This window comes from Euprymna scolopes, chromosome 3 (assembly GCF_053919585.1).
Source record: "Euprymna scolopes isolate OS-2025 chromosome 3, ASM5391958v1, whole genome shotgun sequence".
NCBI classification, from domain to species: domain Eukaryota; kingdom Metazoa; phylum Mollusca; class Cephalopoda; order Sepiida; family Sepiolidae; genus Euprymna; species Euprymna scolopes.
The window spans coordinates 142,503,017-142,530,154 of NC_136484.1; the positions used below are offsets into that span (position 1 = coordinate 142,503,017).

General features: G+C 32.5%; 1 protein-coding gene and 1 pseudogene across 1 annotated transcript in view; both read right to left on the reverse strand.

The window, feature by feature from the left end:
• Positions 1–27,138, reverse strand: part of LOC145259636 (ribosome biogenesis protein BRX1 homolog) — a 67,124-nt gene that overhangs the window by 26,436 nt on the left and 13,550 nt on the right. Inside the window, exons 3-6 of the mRNA XM_080117293.1 lie at positions 23,697–23,740; positions 18,501–18,571; positions 9,586–9,635; positions 5,746–5,819 (exon numbers count right to left, since the gene is read on the reverse strand). Of these exons, the coding sequence (XP_079973419.1) occupies positions 5,746–5,819; positions 9,586–9,635; positions 18,501–18,571; positions 23,697–23,740 (239 nt within the window). The remainder of the gene's footprint in view (positions 1–5,745; positions 5,820–9,585; positions 9,636–18,500; positions 18,572–23,696; positions 23,741–27,138) is intronic.
• On the reverse strand, positions 5,414–5,641 carry LOC145264367 (U2 spliceosomal RNA; annotated as a pseudogene).

The following is a 27,138-nucleotide window of genomic DNA, read 5'->3' on the forward strand; positions in this document are numbered from 1 at the left end:
TGCCTCAGACTCCACACTGGACCCTTCTAACCACCCCCTACCTCAATTTCCTATGCGGACAGACGCCACGCTAGACAATCTGAAAATCACCCCTGCTCAGGTGCATGCTATCATAAAAAAACCTTGACACTTCAAAAGCATGTGGACCCGATCTCATCCCAGCTGTGCTATTAAAAAAGTGCTCAGCCGAAGTAGCTCCAGTTCTCTCCAAACTCTTCAACAAATGCCTTAATGAATCTTGCTTTGCGGGCTGTTGGAAAACTGCTTCTGTGGTACCAGTATTCAAGAATTTTGGCGAAAGAACTGACCCATTAAATTATCGCCCTATTAGCCTCTTCCCACTTTTTGTCAAAATATTTGAGACCTTAATTAACCGTGCTCTAGTCCAGCACCTTACAGATGCTAAACTTCTGACCGACCAACAATATGGATTTAGACAAGCCCGTTCCACAGCAGACATCTTAACTGTAATCTCTGAACGCATATACCATTCACTGGACAAAGCGGGAGAGCGCAGAGCGGTAGCTCTTGATATATCTAAGGCTTTTGACAGGGTATGGCATGAGGGTCTCCTCAGGAAGATTAGATCATACGGTATCACTGGTATAATACTTAACATAATTAAATCCTTCTTAGATAAGAGAAAAATCCAGGTTGTCATCGACGGTCGTACATCTAAACAATATGATATAAATGCGGGAGTGCCCCAGGGATCTATCCTTGGACCTCTACTGTTCCTGATATTCATAAATGACATCCCCGACAAAATTGCCTCTGAGATGGGTATATATGCTGATGACACCACACTCTATAGTAGGCACGACAGGAAAACAAATGAACATATATCTAAAGTAATGGCAGAAACACTAGAGGATGACCTCCAATCAGTAGTGGAATGGGGACAAAAATGGATGGTCACGTTCAATGCCGCCAAGACTAAACTGGTTTCATTCAATAATTACAAGAAACCTTCTCTACCACGTATAGCAATGGCCAACGACTCTTTATCTGAGAGTACGTCTTTCTAGCTCCTTGGCCTAACGTTCACAGGAAACATGAGTTGGAACAATTACATCGAGGGCACTGCCAGGGCCGCTGCAAGGAAGGTGGGCTCTCTCTACCATGCTAGAAAACTACTAACACCCGAAAGTATCCTGTACCTCTATAAGGCAACCATTCGCCCATGTATGGAGTATTGCTGTCATATTTGGGCTGGTGCATCGGCTACTAGTCTCTCGCTCCTTGACAGGGCTCAAAAGAGAGTCGCAAATCTGATAGGCCCTAAACTGGCATCTAAGCTTCAGCCTCTGTCCCATCGACGAAATGTTGCACCCCTCTGCCTGTTCTACAAGTATTTTAATGGTGAATGCTCTGATGAACTGCAAGCACTTGTGCCCCCACGACGTGAACACCCTCGACAGACCCGACAAGCTGCAAAATCCCACCCCCACACTGTAGAGATCCCTAGATGTAAAAGATCTTTCTACTCCGATAGTTTCTTCCCCAGAACCGCTAGACTTTGGAATTATATTCCAGGTCACCGCTTCCCCAACTGTACTGACATGCAGAAGTTCAAGTGCAACGTGAACCAACATCTTGCTGCCCAAATCCCTACATAGTACCCCAGTAGTTGTTTCCCCTGATAGTAGCCCCCTACATCAAAGTGGCAATGTGCCTTGTTTGGGGTGAAAATGTAATAAAAAAAAAAAAAAAAAAAAAAAAAGAAAAAAAAAAAAAGAGGTTTGTGTTTACTATAACCTTTTTATTCAAATATTATGCAAGTATGAATCATGTAGAACATCTGCATGAATTACACGTAATAGTTAACTCTAGATGATCATCCCATAAGATAACTGAAAAAACTAATAGGAAATTAATTAAAATGAATGTTTAAAAGAATATGAAAATTAGCTAGATCTTTTACAGATGAATGCAATTCCACAGCCCATATATATATATATATATATATATATATATATATATATAAAACAAAGTTGTATTTTCTTTTTAAATAAAAAAAAAAGAAAGAAAAAGGTTTTTAATACGAATATCAATACAAAAAACAAATACTTTTTGTTTTACATAAGCATTAATATGTCGCTACACATTCATTGAGCACTTTTCTATTAACCTTGTTAAAACTTCATTGGTTGCTTTAACTCTGGAAAATATTAACCTGGATATAGATGTATTTTATATTGAAATAAATAAACAAACAAATAAATAAATAAGAGAAAACGAGGAATAAATGAATTAATAAAAAATGAGAAATAAAATAAATATATAAGGAATATGCTACACGAATAGAAAAACCAGCCATGAAGTCTTAAAATAGAGAAGCAGCGCTGACGAAGGTATAATATTACTTCAGATCAAAGCAAACACAGACAACCGTCTGGTTAAAATTAAACCAGTACCTCACCCGCTGTGATTGCCTGACCAGGCCGAATCGTACTTCCCTCCTCTTCCCCTATTTACCATACCTCCCTCCAAAGACATCTACTGTCCACATTCATAAACTATACACACCCCTCTTTTCTTTCAAAGTATAATCCACCCCAGAATATTTCTTTATATACAAAACAAATTAAACTGTGATTCTCAGTTTCCTTCTTTAGTCTGATAAGGTGGGTCTCTTTAAATAGGGACTCTACTGAAACATGTATACACATTTGTAACCAATAATGTTTGTATAACAAACAGACTATATATATATATATATATATATATATATTAGAATTTTCAGAATGTCAGAGATGATATAAATATTTTCAAAGTCCAGCAACATTGCAGCTCACAAGCTATCCAGTTTGTTGGCTATCATGGAGTGTGTGAGCTGCAACGTTTGACTGTGGATATAATTTATAGTGTACCATATATAAATATATCTCATTCACACATAAATACATAGTGGTTAACGGATTTTTAACTTTAATAAATTCTTTATTTTTTATGGTACTTTAATGGAATTTAAACATAATATGAAGACAAGGTTTGCAAAAATGTACAAAAATAAAAGTATTTATAAAAAAAACATCCTTTAAATGGTTTCCATTTTCAAAACATCCATAACAAACTGGAGATCAATTTATTTCTTTGACTTCATTTCTGTAGAGTTTCAGGTTTGTTGATGCAACTTTTTTGAGATACTCCTACAGGAAAAAGTTGCTCACAGACTAAAAGTTGAAACTATTATATACATTTAAAATGTGGAAACTAATGGAATTATTCATTATCTCTGTGAGTGTTCTAATTTAGTTGACTTATTTACAAAAAAACAAAACAAAAAAAAACAAAACAAAAGCGTCCATTGAGTTTTGGAGATAGTCACTTATCTTCGGATACCTTCATGCAGAAAGATAGTTAAAAAAAAAACAAAAAAACTTTACTCTACCACTAACTCTAAGTGGAAAACCACCTCTTCGACTTAGAGTTAGTGGTAAGTATTTAAAAAAAAAAAAAATACTTTCAGCACAAAGTTACCAAAAGATAAGCGACCATCTTCATAAATCAACTGCCACTTTGTTTTTCATGTGTCAATAAGTCAACAGAAATAAATTCAGTGATAATACATCTTCATACTTTAAAAGTGTATGGGTCTGTAAATAACTAAATTTTAATGTCTTTAGTAGAAGTTATTTGTTTTTGTTTAAGATTTCTCAATTGTTAACTATTCTATACTTTTATTAAATAAAAGTAGAAGAATGATTGGAGAAATAAAATTCTTAACTGCATTTCATACTTTCACCAGTATCAGATTGGAATGTTGCTGCAAATATTAAATATGAAAATCTGAACAGCTTTTAAGGTTTAGTAAAACTGAAAGTAAAGATTTTGTTAGCAGATGGAAAAAATGTTATTTGAAATATTCTTAAGACAGGAATGTTTGCTAGTTATGCATGGCCACATTTAACACGGTTGGGTGAATGTACTTTTCTATTCACAATTTAATTTAGTTTCTTTTTATGGAATGTGTTATTTTATTAACATATAGAGGATGGAGAGGAAAAGAGGAAGGGAAGGAAAGGGGAAAATGTGATGTAGGGGGAAAGAGCAGGGGATATAGGGCAAAGAGTGAGGGAAGGGGGGACAGAGGGGAAGGACAGGAAGGGGGGACAAAACAGAGGGGAAGGACAGGAAGGGGGGACAAAACAGAGGGGAAGGACAGGAAGGGGGGACAAAACAGAGGGGAAGGAAAGGAAGGGGGGACAAAACAGAGGGGAAGGAAAGGAAGGGGGAACAAAACAGAGGGGAAGGAAAGGAAGGGGGGACAAAACAGAGGGGAAGGAAAGGAAGGGGGGACAAAACAGAGGGGAAGGAAAGGAAGGGGGGACAAAACAGAGGGGAAGGAAAGGAAGGGGGGACAAAACAGAGGGGAAGGAAAGGAAGGGGGGACAAAACAGAGGGGAAGGAAAGGAAGGGGACAAAACAGAGGGGAAGGAAAAGAAGGGGACAAAACAGAGGGGAAGGAAAAGAAGGGGACAAAACAGAGGGGAAGGAAAGGAGGGGGACAAAACAGAGGGGAAGGAAAGGAAGGGGGACAAAACAGAGGGGAAGGAAAAGATGGGGACAAAACAGAGGGGAACGAAAAGATGGGGACAAAACAGAGGGGAACGAAAAGATGGGGACAAAACAGAGGGGAAGGAAAAGATGGGGACAAAACAGAGGGGAACGAAAAGATGGGGACAAAACAGAGGGGAACGAAAAGATGGGGACAAAACAGAGGGGAAAGGAAGGAGGTGGGGGGGTCAAAACAGATGAAAGGAAGGAGGGGGGGGGGAGAAGGGGGACAAAACAAATAAAAAAGATTAAAAAAATAAGTGAGAAAAAAAAATTTGTGATATTTGAATACTAGGCCATCGGGTCCCGAAAAAAAAAAAAAAAAAAAAAAAAAAAAGTTAGGTCCCTTTATCCTGAGTTTTGTTTTATAATAATGGAACGTAACTCTTGCATCTACAATACTATGCAATTTCAAAACAATGTATTTCGATTTTATTTTCAATATTTAAAAAAAATATTTTAATGGTTTTTTATTAATACTTTAATAATTTAACAGTATTTATTTCAATCTTACTTTTTAATATTTTGACACAAATTTTTACTGGAAATAGAAAATAAAATTTTCAAGGATTTTTCAAAATAATAATAGAAATAAAGCCTTTCATAGCAAAAGTTAAAATTCAAGGACTTTTCAAGTTTGTGTGAGCCCTGAGCTCCCCAGAAAGGGACACTCTGAATTAAGAAAAACATAAAACATGCCACAGTCTAAAAAAATTATTTAGTGAATGAATGTATTTCTTGCAGGATATTTGTGTCAACAGCTGGCTATTATTCTTGTCGTTAAGGCCACCTCAAAGATGTACGTTCAACAAAAAAAGTATAAAATATTTTGAGACACCAAGTATACACATTAGTTGGGCATAATACTTCATGGTTGTAATTGTACCTATTTACTATGCCTCCCCACGGGACAGAGTTAGACACCAGGGTCGTTTTTTAACGTGGAGAAAAGGTACAAAAATAAAAATTGTCTCAGTCGTGAAGGATTTCTCCTCCACCGAAAGAGAACAAGAAAATGAAGTGCAGCATCTGAAGAACAGATACTACACTTTGATCTTGACCAAAAGGCCAAGAAAATCATGGTTGTAATTGTAACCTAAAAATTAGACACTAATATAATTCTAGTAAATATGCATAGGGTTCGATATAGATTTTCCATATAATATACAAAGGAACAATTCTTACCTCATCAAAAGAAAGCAATGGACGAGATCCTTTTAAACAGTTTCCAGTTAACTTTAATTCACACATTGTATGTACTGCAAAAAAAAAAAAAAAAAAAAAAAAAAAAAAAAATGTTAAAAATGCAAGAAAACAAAAAATTATATATATATTGCTATGTTGTAATATTTTTATAGTTATTTTTTTGTAGTGATAATTTTATTGGTATCGATTAGCTCCCCTGGAGCCTAGCAGAGTTTTATCCAACTACATATGTGCCTTTAATAAGCTTGCAGACATTTTTTTCATATTGGCACTATTATTGAAGGTTCACGCATGAAACCCTAGTTGCCTCCGACTACAATGCACTTGCGCCATTCTAACAATTTTTGGAAAGCCCCATGAAAGTCCTCTTGTGTGAGCGTGTCAATGATCCTCGTCACAGCCTCTTTCATCTTAATTGTCTCATGACGACAATCTCTTTAGAAGTAGATCCACTTTCATTACAGATCACTGGCACATCAAGAACTGCGGAATCTGAACTGATCAGCTCGACCATCTCCTTACTGGCATGACAACGTCTTTCTCTTTGATTTCCTCTGAGCTCAGTTGAAACAAACTTTGCACAAATCTTCTGCATCTTAAGTTCCTTGCAAATAATTGTGTGCACAGTTCCCACACTAGCATCAAACTGTGCACTTATTGTCTCTATAGACACACAACGATCTTTATACATGAAATTTTTATTTGGCCAAAGTGACTTCCTTACTCCTCCCACACCTTTCATCATCCCCTACAGATTCTCTGCCTTCCTTGAATCTCTTATGCCACTCAAAAATTGATGCTTAATTCATGCAGATGGTCCAAAAGTAGTCTGAAGTATTTCTGACGTTTCTGAGGCATTTTTTTACAAGTTTAAAACAGAATTTTATTGCATATCATTCTTCTAAATTGTCTTCATGTCCAGATTGCATTTTGAAATTCACCAGCTGTGATAATCAAGCTTTAGTAGGGTGTATTCCAATTTCTGCAGTAGCTGTTCATTTGAATCTGAAATCATAGAAATTGGTTAGTCATCTCATAAGATGTATAGCAATAACACTGAATTTTGAAGCCCACAACAAATTTAAATGTCTGTACAAAAAAGTCTGGAAATTTATTTAAGGCACCTTGTACACACACACACAGAAATATATACATATTTTTTATTTGTTTATTTCATAGATAAAATAGTTTTCCACATGTCTCACTATATTCCAACTCATAAGCTTGCTTACTATGGCAAGATTTGAACCCACAATCACAGAGCCCCCAGCTGAGGGTGTTAACTGCCACGCCATGAAGTGCTTGATGGAAATTATGTGCTAGTTTATTTGCTAATCATGTTGTAATGTTTTTGTTTATACATTTTTAGTAATGATTTTATCATGACATAACTTGATAAACAATAAACTATTATAATTTCAGTCATTTCATGGCATAGCAGTTAATGCATCCAACTGCAGGCTTTGTGATTATGGGTTCAAATTCTGGCATAGTTAACCATGCTAATAAGCCATAGTAACGTGAAACACGTGCCAGTGGATAATTATTGTATCTATAATATATAGGCTTAAGCCTGAAGAATCCTAGAGTGGATGAAACACGGACTATTCAGTGTAGCTTAATGGCCATACATATTTTATAACTTACTATAATATGTATATATATATATGTATGTGTAATTCCTATTCCAACAGTAGTAGCAAAAAAACAATCTCCCTAAAATATTCAATGTTTGAGTTGAAATAATACTGATTTATCAATTCTATCAAAAATCCAATCTCAATTGATTACCAATCAGAAAAGATGACTACAGAAACCGAGCACCTGCTGGTGTTAGCTACTTGAGAGAGAATCTAAGCACAACTGTCATTGCGAGGCTCAAATTGTCAAACGAATCTTTCTCAGTCCATAAAACTACATTTACAGAGACATTGCAGATAAGTAAACCTAGCTGTAGCTTAGCTACAGGCATCACAGCAAACACAATTAGTCATCGACTACTAAATATAATGATAGCTTATACAATCTCACAAACTCTTGTCTATACCCATACAGACAAAAGCAACACTTTCTTTGACCCCTTTAACTTAATTTTTTAACCGTTCTATTATATCGAGTTGATAAAATTATGTATAAGTAGATTTTCTCATTACTTTTGACTATGTCCTATCCTTTATGAAAGATATAAATAACAGAATATGTGTTACATGGAAAAGGGCTGTTCCCTTTCCATGTAAATAAGAATATTAGATAAGTGAAAATGAGATTAAGATAAGCCTAGAATCGAACCCTGTAGGCAAAGTTAAGAAATGGAATGTTAGAAATTTAGTCTGTTGTTAAATTCTATTAGAATAGTTAAATATTGTTTATATCGGAAAAAAGAGTGGATTATCCATTCTTTTAGAAATCGGAATATTAAAAATGTCAGCTAAAAGAATGAGCAATGCAAATTAAAAATATCTTATTAAAAAATAGGTTAGAGTTATATGTTAAGGATTCTTTTGTTTGCCAAAAGTGTGTTTGGACAAACATATGTAAAGCCACGTGAAAATTAGTCACGTTTGTAAACACACTTGACGTCATAAGCGAAGGAGATTTCTCAATATAGGGATCTAAGGGTTCGAAGTTACAGGTCAGTGAGTCAGTTGGTTAGCCAAGAGTTGAGAGAATCAGTTAGAGAGGAGAGTCCCTTAGAGGCGAAGGGTAGAAGATTAGACTATGTAGATCCAAGCTGAATTCCTGACGTCATCGACCGGCCGATCAGATGAATAAAGAAGTCATCATTATGTTTGTAACTGTTGTCTTGTGTTATTCTTCATCACGAACGAAAGATAATTGCGTTTATCATCTTATAATGAACATTGTGTAATCCTTCGAAGATTATGTATCTCCCCTCCTCTGTGTTAAGAACTTGTTTCATATATCACCAAGTCTGTATTAATACGAAACTTGAAAGAATTGTTACAGTAGTCGTCATGATATAATATATATAAATGTTATTATCATTCTGTGTTATAAGAACTGTTAATACGAAGTCTCCAAAAGAAATATAAGAACTGTATGTCTTCCATAAGAATTGTCATCACCATTAGTATACCCCGTTATATATGTCCACGTCATCCTTAAAAATGAGTCCCCTGCCACACAACATATGAATTAAGCCAGATTTTAAAAAAAACATCAAATCATAAAAAGATTTTATTTTCTTCTGCCTATATACAATGTTATAAGTGGAGACATTTATCTTTTTCTTATAACTCATCCACAAAAAGTTTTTAAGTTATTCTCTGTTGAATTATGTCTCTTGAACATTGGCCAGAAATGGTCACCACTGATAAGGTTTGTTTTAAAAAAATATGGGATGAATGTGCATAACTTTTGTACTATATTTTTTTTAACCTAACAAGCAAGTCCATAAACTATTTCATGCCATTTTGTTTATTTTCTTTTTAAAAACAGTTTGAAGTATTGAAGTTAAACTATCAGGCGTGGAGGCCACTCGAGGATAAGAGTTAATAAGTGTATGGTAGTCAATGGGACAATATCGTAATAATCATTAGTAGTGGAAATTTGGTAAATTGAATTATTTAATTGTATTCCAAGTAAAAACCTTTTCATATACTTATGGATCATGCAAAAAATAAGTATCCTTAGGAAAAATTATTTAATAGAATTTTAATAAAAAAAATAAATAAAAATCAGTTCTTGTAGTTTTGACTCAAATCTGATCTATTAAAATTCCAGGAATGGAAAAAAAAAAAAAAAAAAATGAACTGCCAGTTCCAATCATATAGAAAGATTATAAACTTAATAACTTACCATTCTCAACAAGGAATTTTGCAGATGGCCCTTCACTGACATTTGATATCCTGGAAGAAAATTAAAGAAAAATATTAGTGATGTCATAATAAGTAATGAATATGACAAACTTGTATCTGTAAACCACTTCTGAGTTATTGGACACGTGAACACAAAATTTTATAAGCGTGTACCTATAAATAGCAATACACATGGCCATTAAAACGCTTTGGATAATCACAGATTTCAAGGGGTTTCTGCTACAATAGTCATATTTTAAAAACCAAAGCACTTTAAATCTTCAAAATACCACTGTTTTGTTCGGAAATGAATATACTTTCAAATGAATTAGTAACATACATTATATATTTTTAGAGTTTTAAGCAAATAAATTGATAAAAATGTGAATATCATAAAACAGCATTTTTGGTAAGATTTTGTAATGACCCTCCCTGATTTGTAAACACTCGTACCGTGTTTCTGCTAAGAATTTTTTAATGAAATTTGGAAATTATCCAAAAGAGATGTCATTTTTAACAATTTTGAGTGTCCGAAATTCATTTGACACCTCTTTTTTTGTTGTGTTAAAAAAAAGATTTCAAAATGATGAGTATTGAAAACTTTGAAAAAAAAAATTTCTTCGGACACTCACTATTAAATAAACAATCTTTTTACTATGTTTATTTGTTAAAAAGATGATTGGACAGTGTTTTCTCTAGTGATACGTAGCAATTTAAAAACATAATATCCGAAAAAATCGTTATGAATTTGAATTAAGACTTCTGTAGTATTAGTGATAGTAGTGGCGGCAGCAGCAGCAGCAGCGATAACATGGTGTAAACAGCCGTTTTGTTTTTGTTATTTTTTATTCCAAATAGATTTTTTTTTTTTTAATTGAAAATCTGGTTATAAAAGAAATTCTTACATGTTTAGTTAGAGCTATTTTGTTATCATCCATACAAATATTTTTAAAAATTGGGTAGTAGTAAATTTTAAAATATTTTAACAAACGAAAATGTGAACTATCATTGTTTTGGTTCACGTGTACGAACGGTAACACACTTCTAATTTTCGTCCCTTAAAAAATGTTTTCAGTGAATTATTATCGAATGGAAACTAATCTACCCGATTATTAAAAAAAAAAAAAAAAATAATCGATATTTAAATATTTGTAGGAGGTGCTCAGTTAAAAAATAAAAACGGTAGGAAAAGACATGAAATGTAATTAAAAATCAAAATAACATTAATTCAAAATTTTTTACAATTTGTCAGCTTTAGCAAAAACTGGTTTCTTTTTTATATTTAAATAAAATTAAACTATTTGATATTTTTCCAAGCATCATGTTTTCTGTTAGAGGGACGTCACTTTTTTTAAATAACATTTATTTTTGTCTGTTTGTCATAATTCTTGTAAAGTTTCACAACAGGTATCAAACACCCTCTTAAAAAAAAAAAAAAAACTCGCTTAATTCTATGTCTAATCCTAGGTATGAGTGGCAAGCCTCCTCCTAAAACCTTTAGCCTTAACAATAATGCTAAGTACAAGTGGCAGAGCTCCCCACTAAACTAACTTCCTCTGTGAGCTCATATAAGTAGCAATACACATGAAAAAATTGAAATAGCTTAAAATATTTCAATATTGGGATACATAGAAAGAGCTGGATGAGATAAGAACAAATCTTTTTAAATTTTAAAAATCTGATTAAAATTAAGGAAGTTATGACTATTTTTGTGCCTTGTACGTTTGAATATTTTCCCTCTTTAAGACCATATGCGTTTCGTCACATTTTTTACACTACTTTTTCAGTAAAACTGTGATATCTTTGTTAAAACAAGATTAAGCAACGAAATTTACCATATAAGTGTACTTTTTGTAACAGGAATCAGAATATATGACTGAAAATCTCCCAAAGTTCATGGTTTCCAAATAATCTGCAGAAATGTGCATAAATATGCTGCAATTCCTTAAAAATGTCATGTATCCATAAACAGAAAAGAAGTTGGAGAACTCAAAGTTGAATTGTAATGTGCTTTATGTACAAAAAACTTTAATCTAAACATAGGACCATTTAAAAATGAATATATTGCAATATTCCTTTGGTATTATTGTAGATTAACACCTGTTTAACCCCACCCAACCCCTTCTGACCACCTCTCCAAAATGTGATTCTACCTTTTTAGGCAATTATGTATGAAATGCCATGAAAAACTTTAATGAAAGATAAACAAATTTTAGAATTTAATGTAAAATAATTCCCCATTACAGGTCATTCTAGTGTTTTAAGGCAGTTAACTGTTTTTTTTTTTATGGGAGATAAATCCTGTATGCTTTTTGTTTTATTTTTTTTTAAGAGGATTATGTGTGGTTTTAAGAGGGTTTCTATGCAATGAGAATATGGGGAGGGTTGCCATTCGGACTTTGAATTAATTGTAGGGCTAATGAAAATTATGTGAACATACTGAAGACTTGACAGAAACAAAAACAACAAAACAATATTAGAGGGGGAGGGGCGGTTAGTTTCACAAAAATTCAATGTAAAATAATTCACCATTTCCAGGCCATTCTACCATTTTAGGACAGTTGACCAATTTATTTTTCATGTGCATTTTTTTATAATGAAGGATCTATTGTTTGCTTATTTATTTTAGATGCTTGTATGTGGCTTACAGAGGTATTTTGTTGGTGGGGGCTTGCCACTCGAACTTAGTGTTATTGTTAGAGTTAAAGAGTGTTTTAGAAAGTTATATATATAATATATATATATTGTGTGTGTGTACTTAACAGGTAAATAAGTCAGCAAATGTTATATTTAATTTTAATTTAATAAAAATCTGCGTTACGAAATTTCGAAGAAAATTCCATAAATTTGTTGATTTCTATTTTCGAGGTTGAAGGTGTTTATTCCATAGGCTGTTTATACTACATTGGAGCAAGTGGTAAAAATACCTTTCGTTTAATAAGTAGAAAATAAATAACGGGGTTTGTATTACTGTACACATAGATTCGAAAAAGTTATCAAAAAGCAAATACATAACAAATGTTATCAAAGGCAAGATAAGTTACTTTTCTACCTAACTGGATATGTTTTTAGTGTTTTTATTTAATGTAACATGTTTATTCAGCTCGAAAAACATGCAGTGCTTACCAATGTATTGGAAAGTTAAAAATGGCGGCCGACTATCTCTTTCACACGCTAAGTTTGGGAAAATGAGTTAAAAATAAAAAACTAGACAAAATACTGTTAAAATCTTGCCGAATATATATCCGCCTATGTCACGGTAACATATATTGTGCGAGTTTCTAACAGTATTTTGCCTGTTTTTTTATTTATAACTCATTTTCCCAAACTTACCGCCTCAAACAGAGTCAGTCGACATTTTAAATTTTCGAATACATCGGTAAACACTTTTTCGAGCTGAATAAACATGTTACATTAAATATAAACACTAAAAACATATCTAGTTAGGTAGAAAAGTAACTTATCTTGCCTTTGATAACATTTATTTGTTATATATTTGTTTTTTGATAACTTTTTCGAATCTATGTGTATAGTAATACAAACAAGATTTTCATACGTCTTTTGATTTTGAAAAAACATTTGTGGCTGTTCGCAGTAAAACATTGTTTTAATTCGCTGTTCAAAACTAATGCAATGAATAAAAGTGCATGCAAGCTATATATCTACAAAAGTTTATTTTGTTTTTTTTAACCATGTTTTTAAATTTGACCAGAAATGTGAGAAATTATAATGGATTCATAATGCCAAATTGGTTGTTATTATATATTCTGAAAACCGAATAGTTCTAAACTAATGTTATTCTGATAACAAAATAGCCCTAATGAAACATATCAGAACATTTATATTCATATTTTCATGTTTTTCATAATTCGTTCGTGAATAAAAATGAAAGAATGCGTGTTGTTTATACTGTGCTATGACTACAGCTGCTGCTACTAATACTAAGTTTATTTGACAAAACTCGAGAAATAGAAACATTGTTTTTCGGGTAGGTCTTTTTAAATTATTATCAATTACCGCGGTCCTACTCAACATAGAATAATACTTTTAATTGATAAAGATAGTAAAAAGAATGATTTACTTACTAGTGGGTGTCCGATGAAATTTTTTTTCAAAATGTTCGATACTCGTCTTATTTTTAATACGACAAAAAAAGAAATGGTCAAAAATATCGGACACTTGACAGTATTAAGATTAACACCTCTTCTGTTTTTTTCCTAAATTTCATGATGAAATTCTTCATACAATCATGGTACGGGCCTTTAGAAAACAGGGAGGGTCATTACAAATTCTTACCGAAAACGCCATTTTATGACGTTCACATTTTTATCACTTTATTTGCTTAAAACTCTTAAAATATATAATGTTCGTTCATATTTATTAATTCATTTGAAAGTATATTCATTTCCGAACAAAACAGTAATAATTTGAAGACTTGAAGTGCTTTGGTTTGAAAAATATGGCTATTTTAGTAGAACTACCTTGAAATCTGTGATTACCCAAAGCGTTTTTTCGTCCGTGTGTATTACTAATATAAGCGTTAAAAAAAAAAAAAAAAAAAAGCATAAAAAACGTTTAAAGAAAGTGCACATGATTAATCTCCCATAAAAAAATAAATTGGTCAACTGTCCTAAAACACTAGGATCGTCTTGAAATGGTGAATTATTTTACATTTATGTGAAACCAACCCCCACTCTAAATTCTAAAATTGTTTTCTATTGTTTCTATCAACTCTTCAGGATGTTCATACATAATTTTCCTTAGCCCTATCATTAACCCAAAGTCAGAGTGGCAACCTCTCCACCTTCTCATAATTGCACAAAGACCCTATTAAAACCATGCATAATCGCCTTTTAGAAAAAAACAAAACAAAAAAAAACAAAAAAAAAAAACAAAAAAAAAACACCCAGGATTTATCTATCATAGGAAAAAGGGGTGGAGGGTAACTGCCCTAAAACGCTTGAATGATTCAAAATGGGAAATCATTTTACATTAAATTCTAAAATAATTTTTTTTTTATCTTTTATTAAAGTTTTTCAAGTTGTTCACATGCAATTGTCTATAAAGGTAAAATCACATATTTTGGAGAGGTGGTCAGATGGGGAGGGATAACAGAAGGTATTAATCTACAATAATACCAAAGAAATATTGCAATATATTCATTTTTAACCAATCCTAAATTTCGATTTCAGTTTTTGGCACATAAAATGCATTACAATTCGACTTTGAGTTCTCTAACTTCTTTTCTTTTAATGAATACATGGCATTTTTAAGCAATCGCAGCATATTTATGTGAATTTACTGCAGATTATTTGGAAACCATTCATTTCTGGAGATTTTCAGTAGCATATTCAGATTCCTTGCACAAAAAGTACACTTATATGGTAAATTTCATTGCTTAGTCTTGTGTTTTAACAAAGATATAGCATTTTTACTGAAAAAGTAGTGCAAAAAAATGTGACAAAATGCATATGGTCTTAAAGAGGGGAAAATATCCAAACGTGCAAGGCATAAAAATAGTCATAACTTCCTTCATTTTAATTGGATTTAAAAATTTAAAAAGATTCTTTCTTAGCTTATAAAGCTCTTTCTATATATACCAATATTGAAATATTTTAAGCCATTTAAATTTTTTCATGTGTATTGCTACTATAAATGGTTTATATCACTTGTTTGAATTTTGTTTTTATGAAAAATATCCAACATGTCAGATCAAAGGATTTGTTGAAAGTGCTACATTGTCCCAGCATGTAAGTTATCTTAAGGATAAATCAATTATGCTAATATGATCATGTGGGATGTTCATATTTCTGGATAAACCATTACAGAAGCACAAAGAACAACCAAGGAAAACTTTCAAGTGTTTGAACAAAACAATACTAATAAATAAATTATTATTTTTATGAAGAAATTTGTCATCTGCAGACAATTGACTGGCCGTCTTCCAGCTGCATCCGTAACCATGCTGGAAGATGCCCACATGATGTGAGAACTTGGGTCAAAATTTGAATAAATACTGACAAAACTGCATAGAGTAGAATTTAAAGACTGCTGACTTGCTGAACCATAATAAGTGGAGATTAAGCTTGCTTAATATCAGACAATGTTTAACTCCTGAACAAAGGAAAAGTGACATTAACTGAATAGAATAAAGATATCAGTTTCGTATATATATTTGAAATTTTCAAAACAACTATTCTCATTATAAAAGTATGTCTTTGCCTGCTTTATTATATTATCATTTGAATCTTACTTATTAAAGGGTTCAAGTGTGTGTATATGTCTTGAACCCATCCTGGACCAAGTACTCCTACTAGTAGACATGTTTAGATATTATATCGATAGTTTTACTTGTATGAAAAGAAAAGCCAAATGAATCTGAACAAATTTACCATTTGCCAAGAATCATTCGTTTATATAGAAAATAGCCTTTTCTGTTAATGATTGATTTATCTCCCCTTGACTAATTGCAGTTTGGAGAAGAGAACGATTACGAATTGGATTGGTATTAACCAATTAGCTTAATGCTGAAAAGACATCAGAATAGAACAACCAGACAGGAATGTATGATGGGAAATCAACAATTACTCCCCCCCCAACTTGCATTTAGCAGACATGATTGTATAATTACGTGAGATTTTCTAAAGCACATTTTTACCAGCCAGTGCCCACAATTTCATACATTTGTTAATTATGAATGAGGTTTCTTCACCTTTCTGTTGAATAATCTGAACATAAGTTTTAGTTAAAGACTGACCAGATGTAAGTTTTGAGGTAATACGACCAGAGCTTTTTGGGTTCTATTTTGTAAGTTTTATTTATAGATTCTGTTCATAGATTTTGCAGAATCTGATCAGAAATAAACGTAAAATTATTCCATGAAGGATATGTTCAGCAAACAAAATTATTTTGATGCCATTTATCTTGTTCCTTCCTTAGTATATGTTTTAAAAAAAAAAACAAGTATAATTTTTGAACATCAAATTCGCAAAATTTGGCTTAAAAAAAAAAGTCAATTTGGCAACCCTGGAGAAGAATAGGAGAATGATTTTGCTTTTGTAGTCTTGTTTTTAAGCATCATTATAATATGATTGTTTTAATTGTGTGAAAAAGGAATATGTAGTAATTTCAATGTGCAGCAGTTCTTCAGCGAAGAAAGAAGTCAGCAAAGGGTTATATAAAAAAGGGAACATTCAAAAGAAACGGGGAAAAAAGAACATTGTATGAAGGAGTAAATTAAAGATTGTCTCCTTCAATGTAATTTTATTATTTGTATTAAACTGTGCAGCACGATGTTACTTTCTGAGTATTTATTAGTACTTATTAATTTATCTCATTTAGATTAGTTACAATGGACACTATTTTCATAGAAATGTTAATAAACTCATATTTGCTGCATGTTTTCTGTACAAAATTAATTTTTTATGCTATTTAGAACTATTTATCTCCATATATAATATTTTGAATGCAGAACTTCCCCTCTGGATCAAAGTACCGTAGGTTCGCAACAACAGATGCTACATAAAAATTCAATACATCTACCTTGACAACCACTATCTTCTGTAGCTTCCAGTCACCATTTCTGCCATATTCACTCATGATAATAAAATGCTACATTACATCCAATGAGCAACACCATCATAATCACCACAATTATTATTTTTCTTCCTCAATATTAAATGCGCCCACCGCTACTAGTTGAGACAGGGCCAAATTTTATATTTTCCTCCGATATTGTGCTTGCATCGCCATTAACTGGTTATTACATGCATACACATAATATAATCTTTCCATTTCCCCCCGATTCAAAAATAATAAATTCTCCCTTCTCAAATTCTGCTCATTTTGATTGGCTGATACCTGATATATTCCGGAATCCACTTCTATATTAAATAAAAAAAAAATGCTCCAGAAATTATACAATATGGCGTTGCTCTCTATAGAAGAAAATTTTGCTAAAAAAAAAAAAAAACAAACTAAATTAGATATTAACTGCTTGTCGTTGCTTTTTACATATTACAATCATGCTGAAAAAAAAATAAACATTAACCGATTCACGTCGCTAAAAAAAAAAAAAAATTAAATTAAACATTAACCGATTGTCGTTGCTATCTACAGATTACAATCATGCTAAAAAAGAAAAAAAAAAGAAAAATTTAACATATTAACCAATTAGCGTTGCTCTATACCTTGTTTTTTTTTTTTGTGGGCAAATTTTTACATTAGCTCCACCTGCACAATTTTTTTTAATATATCTTTTCTAGGTTTTCGAATATGCTGATTACAAAAATCCCAATTAAATTTGGCAGAGACAAGTACTTTTTGATGGTTGGGAGTGTCTATTCCGAAAGCCGTTCTAAAAATGCGAAGGTTGAGGGTGTCTATTCCAAAAACCGTTCTTAACATGACGTTGGGAATTGGCTACCAATAACAATCGTACTGTAATTTTTTAGGGGGGTTAATGGGTCCTGCTTGTTAAAACATATTTGTTGATTAAATATATTTCATTTCGTGGAATTTCCACGTGCCCTGCTAGTTTGTCAATATTTTAGCATGATGTGGCATTGTGTTTTTCAGCCTGGATAAGAAAAGATCCTGCTTAATATTTTGAACTGCACATTCTGATACAGAGGTCACCAAACTTGCACCATTTGAAGAATTTGTCACTAGTAAAAAAGATTGGCATTATTAGATAAAATCCTAATCCGTGATAGAGATGGGGTGCACCATGTAATCCCTGGGCTCATCTATAATTCTCTGAATCCTCTTACCATCTGTTAGACCAACATAGCCATTACGGAACTGTGAACATTTCTAGAATATTCACAGAAGTTAATACAAGCAAAGTTTGACACGAACAAAAGAAAATATAATAAAGAAATAAAAATGTTGCAAATCTGCTTTAACATTACTTACCACATATATAAATCTTTCTTTTTACGAGCCTCAAAAAATATACATTTATCACAATTTCTCATCTCACAAATCTGCAAGAGACAAATATGAAAGAAAACTTAATTCAAATTGAAAGTAAATAAAAAAAAAAACATTAAATGAAACAGATTTTCAACAGGCATCGATTTTTTTTTTTTTAATTCAAGAAAGTATAAGTCAGGTACGTTTATGTTTGTATTTACAGGATTCACTTGTAAACTAATGAAAAAAATCATTATGAATTGCAGGACACAGCTGCTAAGCATAAAAGGTCGAAATGCAGGCTGTATTTATCTTTATGAAAGAGCATGAAAATTTAAATACTTCATTTTTTAGACACCAATTGATAAATATTCTTTGAATTTCAATTTCTTTGGAGTAGAGGGTTTTTAAGGGTCATGAAATAGACACAACCTCCCATTTAGAGATGACTATGAATGTGAAAGAAGTTTTGTAAGAATATATTTGAGGGAAATGTTATCAGTTCTACCCTGTTGTGACATTCCGGTATGCAGCAGATTACCCAACAGATGCAGGGAGGATGGAAGGACTGAAAATTAAACACCAGTTCCTAATGCAGATACTGGTCCTTGTCTAGAATCCCCCTATATTAAAAATAACTAAAAAAAAAAAAAACTCTGTATGATGTATGTACTTGTGATAAAACAAAAATATATTCCAAAAACCAAGTAAATTGATCAAGTCATATTTTTAAATGAAATAAAATTTTATTTCACCTGCTATTTTGTTGAAAAATGTTTCAATAAACAAAGGAGATAACCCAACAATAATTCATACTTATTAGATTTATGTTGTAATGTCCATGAATTCAGATTAGTTGCTTAAAAATGATTTTCTTTATAATACTAGTAAACCGACCAGCGTTTCCCAGTCGTAAAATATGCTTAAATAAGATTTTAATTCATGTAGATTTCGTATTTATTGTTTAGATCCAATACTCTATTGATTATTATATTGTACCCAATATATAGAACTTCAAAAGTTAAGTTTTTTTTAAATAAATGACTTAGATGCCATCAGCTAGAACTGAAACCAAAACATAGCTCTCTGTACCATTTTTATGCATATAAAAACAATGCTGCAAAATGTATATTTACACATGCATAGAAGAGCACTGCAAGTCAACTTATGCCTGTCAAGTGCCAATTTAAAAAATTTTGGACCCCTTAGCTGTTCTTTTTACCAGCTAAAGAACAAATTAAATTTGTTCCACATGTCGAAATACTCTATATAGTAGAACCCCGTGATACGGCATTAAAAATTAGTAACAAAATACAGTACAGTATATAATCAAATAACATTATAAATAACACCATAAGGAGAAGTTTGATAAAGACCATTCCTCAGACAGACATACAAGGCCATATATATATATAGGCTAATCATTTACTTTAAACATACCCAGTTTGTATATACCAATCATAATGGATTAAAAATAAAACTTTCTCAAAGTATTTTATAATGAAAAAAATCTTTTATATAAATTTAGAAAAAAGTCTAAGCTCAATGAATGCCTTTTTATTGGTTCGAGAGTATATATAGTGTAGATTATAATCTTTGTAACTGAGAAAACTTGGCATTTGGAACTTGGAGAATTATTATACTGCTATATATATATATATATAAACTATTTGATCACTTTAGGTGAGTTTTGGAATATATTTTATTTCATAATGGTTTAAAATGTATATCTCACAGATTTTTTTTTTTAATATTGGGAAGATTTTAGACAAAGGCCAGTGTCTGCATTACAAGCCGGTTGCTTTTGGTCATTCCACCTGTGCATCTGTTGAATAATCTGTAAAAGACAGAAATGTCACAACTGATGATACTTCCCTCAAATAAATTCTCATGACACCGTTTTCCCTTCCATAGTCAATATCACCCAATCAAGATTTACTGAATTTCAATGGAAATTACTCGAGACCACTTGCTACCACTTGAAACCAGCAGCAGCAGCAGCAGCTAACAAAAACAAAAGATGATTATTCCTATTTACTTGCCTCCTCACGTGGACAGAGTTAGACACAAGGTCGATTTTTAATGTAGGGAAAATCCAGCTTCTCAAAAAGAGGCATTCTGGATAAGAATAAAAATTGTCTCAATCTAGAAGGATTTCTCGTCCATTGACTGAGGACAGAAAAAGTGAAGTGCTGCATCAGAACAGACACTACACCTTGTTCCTAGCCAAAATGAAACCTATTGCAAAGACAAGAGATATTTACTGACCTTAGTCTTGAAAAGACCAAAGCTATGGGTAGGAGGAAAACAGTCAGTAGGGAGAAACTTTCTTAAGACTGAAATTCTTTAAAAGAAGCTACTGTAATAGGAAGCAGTATTACGATGAAGTATCAAAACATGGAATTGATGAAGACCACAAGACCACCAAAACAAGCTGAAATAAAAGAAGCAGGGAATATATAAATCTGAACATATGCCCTAATAGTATCTAGAAAAAAAAAAAGAATTTAGACTAGCAACATCACGTCAGTGAGAGAGTGAGAGAGAGAGGTGGCAGAGAAGGGTGAAGGTCAATCAAATTACAAATATGTTCTTGCACCTTATCAAGAACACTCAGATAGGACAAAGATTTACCAGCCCAAATATGATGACAACATTCCATATTTGCAAATCAACTATCAGACCATGTATGTTGTCAAATTTTTCTTGAAAATATTTTAAACTTAAGCCTTAAATTTTAGTCATTTTTTAGAATGAAAAATAATGTAATGGATTTTGATCAAAAGTGGAAGAAAGGGTTTATTGTTTCTATTCTTTAGAAGAGGGCATAAAAGTGGTGCAAAATGTGTTGGGGGGGATGGTATGGTTATTCTTCTGATATATACATATATCATACTAGTAGGCCGACCCAGTATAGTCTGGTCATAAAATATGTACAAATATATTTTAATTCATGCAAATTTCATATTTATTAGAGTCAATTTTCAATTGATTATTATAGTGATCCAATATATAGTAATGATTTCAAAAGTTATAAAAACAAAAAAATATGACTTGGGTGCCACTGCCATTAGCTAGAATTAAAACCAAAATGTTTAGCGCCCAAACTTTAATCGTTAGTTAGTACTCCAGTTTAATTACCATTGGAGCTATTAACAGATGGATGAGAAATGTTAAAAATTAAGCGACTTTAATATTTTTTTTTCCACATGTGCTTTATTTGATTTACTCCTGCTAAACGTAACTTTTTTTTTTTCAATTTTGACCCCTTTATGTATAAATCTGTATATATATATATATATATATATATATATATATATATATATAGTCATCCACATACAGTACTGTTTCGCTGTTTCACAGCTCATCAGTGCGGCTAGACAGGCAACCACCTCAAGCCAGGATTGAAACCCGACTGTCTGTATGGCAGTCAAGGCTCCTAACCATTACGCTATTGGCGGCCGCTGAACGAGTAGTGAATTTAACGATGTTTTGACATCGTCCGAAATACTGTCGCTCGATTTGTTTACACAAAGAGCGTCGCTTATACGCTAATGGTAATTCGTGTATCACTTCTCAATATGCTCAACTCAAGGTGAAGAGCATTATAGTCATCCACATACAGTACTGTTTCGCTGTTTCACAGCTCATCAGTGCGGCTAGACAGGCAACCACCTCAAGCCAGGATTGAAACCCGACTGTCTGTATGGCAGTCAAGGCTCCTAACCATTACGCTATTGGCGGCCGCTGAACGAGTAGTGAATTTAACGATGTTTTGACATCGTCCGAAATACTGTCGCTCGATTTGTTTACACAAAGAGCGTCGCTTATACACTAATGGTAATTCGTGTATCACTTCTCAATATGCTCAACTCAAGGTGAGGAGCATTATAGATATATATATATATATCATAAAAGTGAACTTGTATGTGTAACGGTCTATATCAAACCACTATCTATTTTTGGTCTACACACATGAAACTCGATATATAAGGAATTCGAACCTGTCGAAACAAATTCGATTTGGTTTTTAACCAGTAAAAATAGTTGCTAAGGGATCAAAAGTTTAAAAATTGGAACTTGTTAAGTCTAAGTCAACTTACATAAATCCTCTATACATGCATATTCACTAGGTTAATACTTAATGTTTTGATATGCAGGTTTCCTTAGTCCACATGGTAGTCAATATCGCTGGAGCATTGTGTTTTGATTTTGATTCTAGCTGATGGCACACAAGTCATATTTTTTGTTTAACTTTTGAAACAACTATATATTAGGTACAATATAATAATCAATAGAGAATTGGCTGTACAATAATAAATACGAAATCTGCATGAATTCAAATATCATTTAAGTGTATTTTATGACCGGACAATGCCAGGCAGCCTGCTAGTATGTGTGTGTGTGTGTGTGTGTGTGTACTAGCTGTATTGACCTCGGTACTGATCAAGTGGTAATTTATATAAGTAAAAATAATTGAAAATGTAGTCCTATGTACATTTAGGTGATTACATGTAAACCTTTTTAGTAAAATTTGTTATGGTGTAAAAGTAAGATTAGAGGAAGAGAGGGGGGCTTACAAATTCATGTCTCTTTTTATACTATGAATGCATAAATAAACTCTAGTTGAATCAGAAGTTGCCATAGACAGTTTTATAGTCTATGATCATATACAAAGGTCTAACTTCTCCCCCAAATGATCATTCAATACTTGTTAAAAGAGAATTTTTTAATCCAATTTTAAATTTAATTTCTATAGATAAATATTTAAATGCAACTAATTATCCTGAGTATATATTTTTTTTTTGATGTAGACTATCAATATCAACATAAAATAAATTTGGATAAAAATGCTGACTGAAAGCAATACAAGTTCCATGTTTTGTTTTCATCAAATTCATTCCCCTCCCTTCTACTTCCTCTTCATATTGCAACGTATGCCAAACATAGGCTCACTATCATATAGATCAAAGAGCACTTAAAATCTTGCAACAATGTTTGATCATTGTTATATTAATATTTATAAAAATAATTGAAGTTTCTTGCAACAAAATATGAACTTCTTTTCAAAAGAATTGATAGTTTAAAACAAAAATTTGCCAGTTAAAAATGGCCTCCATTCATTAAGAAAATTGTGTAACTTTTTTTTATGTTCATTTTTTCTCAGTTAGAAATCTAAAATATGTTAATAATTACCTCATTTACAACTCTGAAGTCATCTTTATGGTCCATTTTGGGTTCTGAAAATAAGAAATTTGTGATAATTAGGAAAATATTAATATTATAACCATAAAGCAAAATTATATTTGGATGGCATTTCAGTTTATTTTTTGCAAAGGTGTCAAGGGAGACAATTCTATTTCACATAGATAACTACACAAATTTACTGTTTTATTAATTACTAGCGGGGGTACCCGGCGTTGCCCGGGTGTTTGGAGGTGTGTGTGTGTGTGTGTGTGTGTTGGGGGGGGGGGTTTAGATCAAAACAACAGTTAAAAAAAAAAAAAAAAAAAAAAAAAAGGTTGGCCGGATGTTTGGAGGTGTAAAAGAAAAAAAAAGTTTTAGTAGGAAGGTAGGATTGAACCCCGAAACCTTGACGCGAAGGTGGAAAAAAAAACGCCGAGACCTAAGCATCTCGGCTACGAGAGGAGAGAAAGTGATGAGTGTCTTAAGTTAACATTTATTAAGTAAAATTGACAGGTGTGAAAAAGTTGCGTGATGTTTGACCTAGTTTTACACTGCAAGCCAGTTTGTTTCCCCACCCCATCATTCGCTTTTTTTTTATACTGAAAAGCGTAACGAAGATGCAGCAATTGAAAAATATCTCAAAAATAGTGCGTAAAAGTCGGGCAAATTAAAGATAGCCGCGACCCCCATTCTTAAGTCGTAGACATTATGATTTAGACAGGATATAAAAAGTTTTAAAGAGTTAACCGACCGAGAAGCTCAGCGAAAAAAGCCTTTGGCGGGCATACACAGACACACACTAACACATATTTTTGCTTTTATATATATATATATATATATATATTAGTTTCATCTTATTTTTAGTGATACATATTTATTGGCCTTGTTTAAAAGCATAATTTGAAGTACAAGTTAAATATTGGATTTTAAACAAAATACATGATATCCAACAGATTTTTATATTTTCTATCGAAATTAAAACAGCTATATTGTAAAGTGAACAATATCATATTTAAAACTGAGGCTTTTATTAAAATGTGCATGTGTGTGTAAGCATAAATATATTAGGTTGGTGCAAAAATAATGTCGTTTTTATATACATAATTAAACATCAAAAAATAACACTTTTTGCACCAACCTAGTATACAAAATCAATAAGAAAAGTGTATATGTTTATATCTTTTCTTTCCTATTTGGTGACATGTAGGAATACAAAAGTATGTCTTTTGAAAAAAAGTGTTTTTAAAAGAACATAATTTTTGTATACTTTTGGTCTTTGTTGGTGTAATAAAGAGAATGTGTGCACAGGGTGAGGGGAGGTAGCAGGAAAATAAGGTATAGCCAACGAGAGGTGGTTGGTAATTTGGCTACAATAGTGGGCACATATAAACACACACACACACACACATATATATATATATACACGCACACACATACATGATGATTGCAACGTCATCAGATGAGTGCCACGCCCTCAGTCCTGCCAGCGACTTGCACACAAGCAGACATGATACTGAAGACGATCATAGACATATATACACACACACACACAAATACATATATATATATATATATATATATATATATATACATACACACACAAATACATATATACATACCTCTCTCTCTCTATATATATATATATATATATACACACATATATATATACACACACACACAGATATACATATGTACACATATAAACATACATACACACATACATACATACATATGTACACACATCCATATAATGATGGCAGATCAGTTATTACATGCACGCGTCACAACTTTTCCATCGCCACAGGATTTTTTTTTTCTTTTTTTTTTTTTCGACAAATGTCAGAGAGTATCTATACAAAGATGTTATTACAGAGTTTTAGCTTTGTACAACAGTTAAGTCTCTCTCTCGGTTCAAAATGTTGAGAACAAGCAAGAGCAAGATAGCCAGCAACAAGTCAAACTGCAGACCAGCTTAATGCGAGTACTGGTGTTCAGCTTTATGGTTTTTTAATCAGAGATTTGCTTCTCCTAGAGGGGTTGGCTCCACCACGGCTTACAGGAGACCTCTCCACCCCACATACAAATAAACACATGCACACACACATACATGCATACATTCATATACATGCACACAAACATACATGTAGAATATACATGAAGGAGCGTTCCAAACGTCATAAATCCTCAGTGATCAGGATGACGACGACGATGGGTACGATTAAATGAATTTAACATGAATAAAAAAGAAAAACAATCCAATACACACAATTTGTAGAAGAGAAGTCACTCAAAGTGTTTGTGCAATTTTACCAATGAATAGACATAGAAATCAGACGAAAACAAAATCCAACTGGTCAGCGTTTAAAACGGCTGGACTTTTTTTAAGTAAAATGTTTTTTATAAGACTCACACTCTTGCTGTAGACAATGATGATGATAAAATTTCATACATTATTTTACAAATGAATAGAATTAGAAATCAGACAAAAAACAAAATCCAACAGGTCGGCTGGACTTTTTTTTTTATACATGCTGATGATGATTGCAACGTCTTGTCAGACGAGTGACATTTCTTCAGACACTTAAAAGTCCATGAGCCCAAAAATTACTTTTTTTTTTTTTTTTTTTTTTTAAGTCCTACCGGCGAATTCACATGCTCAAGCCGACATGACATGAAGATGGTCATTGGTATACATACATATATACATACACACATATCTATAAACATATAAACAATACGTAATATACATACATACAATATACACACACAAATATGCACATATACATTTAACTACATATACATCATACATATGCATCCATACACATATATACAAATACATACACACACAAACATATATATACATATAAACACAAACATATATATACATATAAACACAAACATATACACACATACATATATACATACATATGTATGTAAACATATATACATACACAAACAGATACATATAATGATGACAGATCAATTGTTATATGCTTCCAGCATTTCAAGCCTACACGCGTCACAACTTTTCCATCGCCACAGGACTATTTTTATAAACAAATGCCTGAGGGAGTATCTATACAAAGATGATGTTACAGAGTTTTAGCTTTGTACGACAGTTAAGTCTCTCTCTCTCAGTTCAAAATGTTGAGATCCAGCAACAAGCAAGAGCAAGATAGCCAGCAACAAGTCAAACTGCAGACCAGCTTAATGCAGGTACTGGTCTCCCGCTTTGTTTTTTTTTTTAAATCAGAGAGGGATTGCCTTCACCACGGCTTACAGGAGCCCTCTTCACCCCCACATACACATGGAAATAAACACATACATACATGCATACACACAGAATGCATGCAAACATACATATGCATGTACACACACATGCAACCATACACACATACGGGTTATTCCAGCCCAATTCATCCAGCCCCGACACACCCCCTCTTGGATTTTT